Here is a 10554-nt window from a genome sequence, read left to right as displayed (position 1 = left end):
AGTTTGAGTCTCGGGCCGGCAGGGATTGTAGGTGGGGGGAGTGAATGTCCAGCGCTCTCTCCACCCTCAATACCACGACTGAGGTGCCCTTGAGCAAGGCACCGTAGCCCCAACTGCTCCACGGGCGCCGCAGCATAAATGGCTGCCCACTGCTCCGGGTGTGTGTTCATGGTGTGTGTGTGTGTTCACTGCTGTGTGTGTGCACTTTGGATGGGTTAAATGCATTGCATGAATTCCTAGTATGGTTCACCATACTTGGTCGTATGTCACTTCACTTTACTTCAAAATCAGTCATAAGTAGCAAGGGTTTATTTGTAGCAATAGCCAAAAATACATTGTATGGGTCAAATTACAGATTTTTATGCCAAAAATCATTAGGATATTTAGTAAAGATCATGTTCCATGAAGATATTTTGTAAATTTCCTACCATAAATATATAAAAACTTAATTTTGGATTAGTAATATGCATTGCCACTTCATTTAGACAACTTTAAAGGCGATTTTCTCAATATTTAATTTTTTTTCACCCTCAGATTCCAGATTTTCAAACAGCTGTATCTCAGCCAAATATTGTCCTATCCTAACAAGCCATTAATTATGGATTTATTTATTACAAATACACAGCTTGCTGATTACTTACACTGCTTGTGGATTATTGTGATATTTTTTGGACTCTCATTCTGACGGCACCCATTCACTGCAGAGGATCCTTTAGTGAACAATTGATGTAATGCTAAATTTCTCCAGATCTGTTCAGATAAGGAAACAAACTACATGATATGAGTCAGTAACTTTTTTTAGCAAATTTTCATTTTTGGATGAACCGTTCCTTTAAGAAGTATTACAGAGGAAAGTAAAGTTCCCATGATGCAGTTCTAAATGTTTTTATTATAAAGAAAGCACATTGAACACGTTTTTAATTCCTTTCTAATAATATTCAGTCAATATGACCTGACAGTGGATAGAAATATGTAATGTGTTTCATCCACAATAGTGTCTTTTTGACATCCACATACTTTTTTTGTGTCGAAATCAGAAAAATGACAGTGGAATCATCACAGTAGAAATGAGCATCTTAAAACTTATTATTAAAAGATCACAGTATGAGGATAACATTAGATTCACATTTACTGCACCTAAAATGGCTTAAAGCTTTTTTAGGCACTGTTACATTGATTTTGTACAAGTTAAACAGTATATGCCCCTTGCTTGACAAGGGTTGAAAAATATTGAGAAAAACAATGAATTCTACAAGAGTTAACTGTAATAACATCTCCAGTCGGCAAACGAGTCACGTTAGTGTCATGGTGCAAAAAGAGAGTGAATAACTCGAGTCATATGGACATTAAACATTCACTGTACAGTTAAATGTCATGATCCATGCTGTGTTACATAGCAGTATGAGATTGTGTAGAAGCACAGGTATAAATCGAGATGTTGCACATCTGGTTCTCATACGGTGGATCTGGAGGTCCTGAACAAATATTTGCTAAATGCAAGAGAAAAAAAAAAGCTGGTAACAGTTTAAAACAAGGTCCCATTAGGTATAGTTAGGCAATGCATTAATTAACATGAACTAATAATGAGCAGTCCATTTGTTACAGCATTTATTCATCTTTGTTACCCCAAAAAAAAAAACTTTGTTTGTTCATGTTAGCTTAGGTCCATTTAATAATGTTAACAGATCACTTTTGATTGTTGAAACTGAACAATAATTAATATTAATAAATATGATTTTTCTTTGTAAGTTCATGTTAACAAATGAAACCTTATTGTAAAGAGTAACCAAAATGCTTTCTATTTGTTTTATTAAAGGAATATTCAACTGCATTGCGTTTATTACCACAAATAGGAATCCCCACTTGTCCCTCTTTTTCTTTAAAAAAGCACAATTTTGTGTTACATTGACAATTCACAAAAAAAGTGAATGGAGATAATCGGTAAATGTTGAAATACTCACTGGTTCGGTAATGCAACTGCACACAAACAATATGTGTGTTCAGTCACTTACTAACCTTTTCTGTCTACAGTTATTTCCAATTAAAACCCTAAATGACTATAAAAATGATTTAAACAGCTTCACAGCGCCAATAATACAAAGTGTTTAAAATTGGCCTCCAAAAATTGGCCTCATTCACTTCCAGTGTACTGGAAGTGCCTGCGCTTTCTGCTTGTTTTAAAGAAAACATGTGATGGGTCAAAATCATTTCTGTGGTAATCAACATTATGCCATACGGAATATTCCTTGAACATCAAAGTATGTAACTAAACTCTAGCAGTATTTTGGCACAATCTTGGTAGAAGCGAGTCAAATTAGATGTGTCATCACCAAAGAACAAACAAAAATGGCTTTATATGGTGAATTGTTGAATGCTGGGAACAAGATACCATCAAACTTCAAGAAATATTTATAAACTAACCAATAAGCAACTTTTCATAGCTTTGTTTTTATACGCTAAACAACATTAGATGTCCAATGTGCAGAGCTAAAGTGAAAGCAGCTGAGAAGCACCGATTCATGTGCATCTGGGGTGATTAGGTCTTCTTGGGGCAGAGGTGTCCGAGCCTCCAGCAGTGGCAGATGGTGTTGAAGAGCCTGCAGTGGCAGGAAGCACATGGGTCACAGCAGGGAGTGAGTGGGGAGCAGCTCTCCATCAGACCGGCGCAGCGCCGCGCTGGAGTCTGGGCTGGAGAAACCGCCTCAGGCCTGGGCTTAGGTCTCTGGAGGACACATATTTTCGTGAGAAACGAATAAACAGAGTAAAGAACAACTAATGCAGTTCTATTTTCTCTAGGTTTTTAATGTAAAAAGGATTAACTTCCAAATTTCCAAGAAGGAATATTATATTCTTGCTCTTGCAAAAGGACAGATGTGCATTAGTACATTTGAACAATGTTGTGTTTGTTGTATTAGGGTCCACGTTTAAGGAGACGGTGTGATGTGTGGAACGTACCACTACATGATGTCTCTGCTGAGACAGATAGCGAGTCCTGGCGAAGAGTCGCTTTGGCTTCTCCTGATTCCACGCTCCTGTTGGGATGCACAGATGCACTGAATTAGGACTGTAAATGCATTTATGCATTTGTGTTTTTCAGGAAGTTCACATTTTACCGTTCCACACTTAAATGGAAGAAACCCAGGAGGCACTTGAAAGAGGCAGCGGTAGATTTTCCCGTCAGCCTGTTCACATGAGACGCCTGCCGAAAATAATGAGCCTTTCACTGGAGCTGTTGAGTGCATAGGGTAGTGAATAGTGAGAAAAAAGGTTTTCTTCTAAGCCTCATTAGTGACGTTGACAGTAGCTGCAAATCTCAGAGAAGAAAAGAAGCCTTTGTGTTTGGAAAGCATGTTTATACTGGCCTGATTGCTGTACGTGTGAAAAGCAACACGTTGTCAGGTGGCATAGTAAATGATCTAACGTCATGTGATCAGTAGTAAATGATCAAATGTCACCAGAAGGCATGGTAAAACGTCTTAATTCATCAGTGAATTCAGGCCAGACAGGTGTTTTATCAAGGGAACACATTCAAACACTGCAAAGCTGCCTACAAAAATGCACTATAAAGGATTCAAAATAAAAAGCTCAAGTCAAGCAGATCAGGTTACAAATGTAGTGCATTCAAATTATATTTAATATATCCAATATTATGCTAAATTAATCAGCTGGTTATCATATACAACTACACACATTATATTTTAAACAGTAACTGTCATACTAAATAAAAATTAAATGCTGCTGGTTAAATCATTATATTTCTATTAATTAAAATATATAGAGTTATTTTATAAATATTATAATAAAACATGGATACATGGATGCAACTATATATATTATATTATATATTATATACAGTAACTATCATTATATTAAACTGAATATTAAATCATGGGTTTAGCCTGATGGCTAAATGAATATATTTTAATATATTGTAATTAAAATACAATTACTTTTTTATATTATAACAATATGTGCATACAGACAACTATATGCATTATACTGTGTGTGTGTGTGTGTGTGTGTGTGTGTGTGTATACATTAACTGTAACTTTAGTAAACCTTTAGTCATACAACTTTAGTCATTATATAATATAATATTAAATGTTGATTTTAGGCTGATGGTTAAATTACTATATTTTATTCATTTTGATTAAAATATACCTATTTTATCATTTAATATAATTATATAAAGTAATTAGAATTTTATATAATTGAATAAAATTATATACGTTATACAGTCCCTATATAATGAATATTAAATGTTCGTTTTAGGCTGCTGGTTAAATTGACATATTTATTATTATTATTTTAACATCGTTATTTTTTATAATTCAATCATATATGGATGCATGCAAATATTTACATTTTGTTATAAACTGTAACTATCATTATATTAAATTAAACATTAAATACTGGTTGCTGCTTAAATGATTCAATTTTCTATTCATGTCAACTGAGATGTAATATGTTACCTGTTGTTATGGCAGAGCTGTGGTGCGCCACGTCGTTTTCGTGCTTTTTGCGCGCATCTATCCTGTTCGCCTCGCACGCGATGGACTGAACAACTGTGAAGAACAAGCAGACGAACAGCACAAATCCTTTCATCATTGCAGTTGTCATTTTCCGATCGAGCGGAGTGTTTAGGTGTGTCAGGTTCGCGTCAGACCGTCCTCCTGGAGATCACTCAACAAGTGAGGTCCGCGCTGAAGCGCATTCGCTGCGTTTATAAAGCCCAAACTGACCCACGCCCACTCCGAGACAGCACTCCTCATTCAACACTCATGTGCATTTCACTCATCTATCACAGCGCCACGAACATGATGTGTTGCCAAAAACCTCAACAGAAATCACTGAGGTGCATTAAAAATGAATAGCCTACAGAAAGGAATATGACAATATCTAAGCTTGCATTGATCATCTATATCTAATGAAGCCATGAAGAAGCCATCAAGAGCATTTTTCAGTTGCTTGATTACCTGATTGTAAGACGGTTTGACTTCAAAGTTGTTTGCTCTCCAGCTCCATCAGTCTCAGTGGAGACTGTTTGTGTGCAGTTTTCAAAAGTCATTTTACAGATGCGCAATTGGAGCAGACCCTGAGTTCGACTGGGCCAGGACACTAAACCTCTGAAACCTTAAAATCGCTGTGTGTTTGGGTCACTGTCCTGGAAGCTCGTACAGACCACAGCATGTTGTCCTCCAGCATTTTTCAGAGTTTTCCAGTCCTTGCTGTTGAAGCATCCTCAAAGCTTGATGCTGCCATCATGCACCAATAACACGAAACGCCAGAAGTTCAGGTCTGTTGAGCCTTTGAAATTTAACAAGTGGACTCAGATTTTCCACACTTTTGTTTATTTCAAATACTCAATAAATGAATTCATAAAAGTGTCTTTGGTAGAATTTGATCTTGAACTGGTTTGGAATGTTCTATTAGATCATAGTCAGTTACTCAAAGAGACCTATGAGGAGATAACTAGTTACATAAGGAGTAGTTGCTTCAGGATGGACAAATATTTACACATTCAAAAATGCATTTTCTTTTTTTAACCAGAGGAAATTAATATTGCTACATAGATTGCTCTAAGTGGCATCAGTTAATTTGTGTCTGTATATACATTTTGACTGTAGATACGCATCACATTTTGTAATCAGTACCAGTTCCAGCTGACCTCAAACAATCCCATTTATAACTGCAATGTTATATAACAGCCCCTGATAAATCTAATTTAATGCTAAATAAATCTTTGTTCCCACAGTTTTAATACAACCTGTTTAGAATTATGGATACTGCGCACCAATTCCTAATATGATATTTCAACACTGTGACAGTGAGTTATCTGAAAGTGATTTACTTTACAGGTTTGCTGGGTTCAACTAAACTTTTATAAATAATTTCACTGCAGCATATTGTTTCTGAGAAATGTTTATTCAGCAAGTGCTAGGAACTATTAATTTTGACTCAATGTACCACATCACAATAATTCACACAAATTCAGTCCATCAATTATTGTCTAATGAATTAAAAAGCTGCATGCTTGTAATAAATTCATCATTAATGCATTTTTTGACTTCAAACTGTTGCTTCTGGCTAAAATATGAGTCCCCTGTTCATGTAGCTTTATATGTGCTTTTCCACTGGAGGAAACATTATTATGGATTATGAACTCATATTTTGGTCAGAAGTCACCCTTTAAAGTTAAAAATGCATTAAAGATGGATTTTTTTCTTACAAACATACAGCTGTTCACGGCACAAGGCATTATTTGTTGGACTACTTGTGGGTTATTGTAATGTATTTATCAGCTGTTTGGACTCTCATTCTGACGGCACCCATTCACTGCAGAGGATCCATTGGTGAGCAAGTGATGTATTGCTAAATTTCTCCAAATCTGTTCCAAATTGTATGGCCTTAAGCCCGAGACACACTGCACAATTTGCAGCTGTCCCAGATGAAAGATCGGCATCGTGAAACAATCGTGGTGAATCAGAAATCGCCACGGTTGTTTCATAATGCCAGTCTTTCATCTGGGAAAGCTGCAATCGTGCAGTGTGTCTCGGGCTTAAGGGTGAGTTCATTTTCAGCAAATATACTGTATATTAAAAAATAAAAATCCAAAGATATACTCTACTTTCGCAACATTAAAATGTTGCTGATCAAGCTGAGCACTGTAATCAACAGTTCTTGTCTATCTGAAACCACCATAAACTTGGTTACATAAGGTTAAAATGCAGCTCACTACAGTATGTTGGCAAGGTAATGCATTTTGTATTGATATACAGCATATTACATCTAAAGATAATGGTCTGGGAGATAAGCGGACTGTACTAAATCTCTCATGTAACCCTTGTGTGTGGGGGTGTACAATGTAGTCTAGTAATAGTGGCTGGTATTTAAGATACGTCAGCTTCACTTGTAGGTAACTGCAATAAGACAAGTTGAAAAACATCAAATGTGTTCTGATATGACATCAAAACCCATTTTCCATTTAATCCTGGGGATAAAAGTTTCAGCATTTTGAAAAATGTAAAACAAGTGTTATGTAGAAGACGAAATGTTTAAAGGTCTTTTTCTAAGCATTTCTAGGTCTCTAATCAAATTAAATGTGGAGTCTTTTAAAATGATGCTGATAACATGATCCTCAGGTTTTGCACAAACTTGTGGAATTCAGCTCAAATTGTTGTTAAAGCAATAGGTGAATAATACCACACGATGCTTTTTCCTAGACAAATTAGCACACGTTCTGTTTGTAATTTATTTCATTTCCCTGCTCCATCCATCAGTCCTGTATCAACATTCACTCTAGCATGTGTAGATACTCATCACATCCCAGAGGTTTCAGGAGTCTTGAGTAATCCCTGATATCTTGCAGTTTTCATGCCTGATAAAATGCAAGTGAATGCAAGTGCCTGCCCGGACTCTGTTTGTTGATTTTTCTGAAAACCACCAGTGTCACACATCGCTGCCAAACTGTCACTCAACCGTCTTCATTCCATAGGTCACATCTCCCTCCAGAGATGTGCCGTTGTTATTGTATTTCCTATTTAGAAAAGGAATTTGGTTTCTGCTGTAGTACTTGTCTGCCCCAAAATGCCTCAATGTTCAAGACTATACTTTCAAATGCACATGTGCCGACAAGCCTCTAATGGCTCCCTTATGTTACAGAAATGTGTTCGGTGCAAGAACTTTAACTTATAAACTCTCTTATTTCATACGTACTATGTGCAAGTGTGATGCTTTACATCAGTGTTCTATAGCTTCTTATTTTACCGTTTTGGGGGTATTTTGAAAAAGGACTAATAAAAAGCCTCAACTGACATTTCTGCAAACTTAAAACGTACCTTTAGATCTTAGTCAGGTAGTGGCATATGTAATTTCTGACAGGAGTGAAAACAAGGCTGTGAGGGATAGGAGTACAGTGCATTCAGTAGAATGTACTGTTGTTTAACAAATGGATTGTTCTGCTGATAAGTCTTTATAAAAAAATTGTCAGTAAACAAAAACTTTCAAAAACTCGATTTACTGTAGGACCTTTATACGGTGCATGTCATTATGAGGGAAAAGCTTACAGTCTTTACAGTCTCATTTTCATCTGTTTTAAATTCAATATGGCATCTAACCTGATTACGATCTATACATTCAATTCAGTTTCCAGCTGAAATGAACACTAGTGGCCTTAAAGGGTTAGTTCACCCAAAAATTTAAATTAGCCAATGTTTTACTCTCGAAGCATCCTAGGTCTATATGACTTTCTGCTTTTAGACGAATCCAGTCGGAGTTATATTAAAATTTATTATGTCTCTTGCAAGCGTTAGAATGGGAGTAGGCGGGTGTTTTTGTTCAACAGTCCAAAAGTAGTCAAATAAAGCATGCGCATCTGTAATAAAACGTGTCTCATATGGCTCTGGGGGGTGAAAAAAGTCCTCCTGTAGTGACTTGATGTGTTTTTGTAAGAAAAATATCCATATTTAAAACGTTATGAACTCTTTTCTCTCACTTTCCCTAACTGTTGTAGGCGGAAGCTTTTCCGGGCGGATGACGCAGGACTGTATATCTATATATAAATATATATATATAATCTACGTGTATGCAATGTCATAGTCAGTTAAGTCAGGAAGCTACCAAAAAGGCGAATAAAGCTACCTTAAAACTGTGCATGCATGTAATATGTTTTATATCAGTCACATTTAAGAACATGTTTCTAAAATGGTTTTCCAAACTGTCCTGGAGCAGCCCAGCACTGTCTCCCTCATCTAACAAAACCAATTCAACTTGTGAGTTCATTAGACTTTAAGACCTGAGGTGGGTCAGAAAAGGTAAAGAACGTTACGTATCAGATCTGAGTTATGTTCAACAGCGGCAGCTCTTAAAGAAATAGCAGGCAAATAACCTAATATTCCAGCTGCAATGGTGTCTTTTCATCAAAGAACAAAAGAGAAAAAAAGAGCAAATCAATAACTTTTACGTTCGATAACTTCCATTTCAATTTCTGTATATTTCTGCTGAAGGGAACAGGTAGGCTTTGAGCTTTCACACAACTAGGATTTAAGCATAAAGTCCAAGACCACTGTTCTATGGACCAGTGAAACAACAAAATTAAACATTTCTTCTTTCACAAAATCAATATTAAGCATTTAGTCTTTGTAGAACGCAGTTTGCATTACAAAGTTTGCGGCAGAAAAGCGATGCCATATGTCAGCTAAAACAATCCCAAACATATTGCTATGTTACGGTAATCAATAGCTTGGTTCATGTGAAACTTCTTCGTGGACATCATCACAAGAGGCACATTATGAGTAATCGACAGTGTGTAAATAAACTCAAATATGACATCATAACCATTCATATGACAGCCTTAATTCCATAACTATGACAAACAACCACCATAGAGAATACATTAATCTTACAAGCAAAATCATGCAGATCGGAATCTAATAAACAAATGGAATTAGGGCTGCTCTGGGTGGACATCAATAGAGAATAACATATGCCTTATTTTAATTTCTAGGCTGGAGATGGCCAAGTGCATCTTGTTTCAATAAAGAACAAAAACTATCTGGGCTTAACCAAACTCATTTTAGGCTCGACAGAGGAAATGCTGTTGGAGAAAACGATTCCTAGAATCACGGTTTGTTAAAGATTTCATGATTATAAATAGTTGAGCCCAGCAGCATAACAGCCCCCCTTCAAATAGTACTGCACTGGTCTCATTCAGGAAGAAAATACAGAAGAGCTGTATTGAGAAATAGAAAAGACTTGAAGCATGACAAATTCAGCCTAGTGCTGTAGGTAATTACAACATCCTTGAAAAACTAGATAGTTTACTTAAAAGCAAAACTGTATGAGAAATAGCTGATGTGATTGTGATATTTCTTTTAATTGATATTCTGAAAAACTGAGCAAAATGACAAGTATGTGTATAATTTCTTGCAGAATCACTGGCTTTGTGTGTTTTTTACTCCATACTAATTTAAAATGTTTCATTGAACCAACAACACAGACTGGTTTTTCAATTGGTTCAACATACACATTTTGTTAGTTGGTTAGTTCTGTTATTTCTCTATTGTGTTGAGAGTGTCTGTAGTTGGTCTAGGAAACATCATCTGATTGGCTCCTGTAGGCTGATTGTCGCTGTGTCCTGATTGGTGCACAGCACTATAAAACTTATGATTTCTGTTTTTGGGTTTGGTCGTTAGCGTAGTAGTCTCTGTTTAAAACTAGGAACGTTTTGTTTGTTACTTTGGCCTTGTCAGCTCCCAAACCTAAACTCCCAATAAACTCCTCCGTTTTGCTCATTTTTGTCCTCGTAAGTCTTTTCATTTTGCAACTTTTTCCTAGACAGGGAGTAACAGAACCATTGTTAACAGGCTGCTACCACAAGTGATACAGGCCAATTGAAAAATTTAAATGTGACTCAAAAATGTATTTAGAGAGGTAACTTACATTTTGGAATTACAAGGGAAATCAAATATGTGTTTAAATGCAAGTCAGATATCAGATTTGGCTCAGCTCAATATTTAAATTTTGAAAGAACATAAATGATTTTACTTGTGTAAC

At 36.1% G+C, this 10554-nt stretch overlaps 1 protein-coding gene across 1 annotated transcript; it reads right to left on the bottom strand.

Moving 5' to 3' along the window:
* Positions 1 to 295: 295 nt before the first annotated feature.
* On the bottom strand, positions 296 to 4755 carry asip2b (agouti signaling protein, nonagouti homolog (mouse) 2b). Its single transcript, XM_079435255.1, has 3 exons — positions 4473 to 4755; positions 2956 to 3032; positions 296 to 2722 (listed from the first exon to the last, which is right to left on the bottom strand). The coding sequence occupies exons 1-3, from the start codon at positions 4618 to 4620 to the stop codon at positions 2537 to 2539; spliced, it is 411 nt and encodes a 136-aa protein (XP_079291381.1). The 5' UTR covers positions 4621 to 4755; the 3' UTR covers positions 296 to 2536.
* Between the last annotated feature and the right edge of the window lie 5799 nt (positions 4756 to 10554).

Source organism: Barbus barbus (assembly GCF_936440315.1).
Source record: "Barbus barbus genome assembly, chromosome: 15".
In the NCBI taxonomy this organism is placed as follows: Eukaryota; Metazoa; Chordata; class Actinopteri; order Cypriniformes; family Cyprinidae; genus Barbus; species Barbus barbus.
The sequence above is the reverse complement of the archived record's forward strand: the minus strand, read 5'-3'. Positions and strand labels throughout refer to the sequence as shown.

Coding starts and splice junctions, on each gene's coding strand:
- asip2b (XM_079435255.1), bottom strand. CDS start 4,620: ATGACAACTGCAATGATGAAAGGATTTGTGCTGTTCGTCTGCTTGTTC. Junction 3,033..4,472: donor CAGCTCTGCCATAACAACAG/GTAACATATTAC, acceptor GCATCCCAACAG/GAGCGTGGAATCAGGAGAAG. Junction 2,723..2,955: donor AGCAGAGACATCATGTAGTG/GTACGTTCCACA, acceptor TGTGTCCTCCAG/AGACCTAAGCCCAGGCCTGA.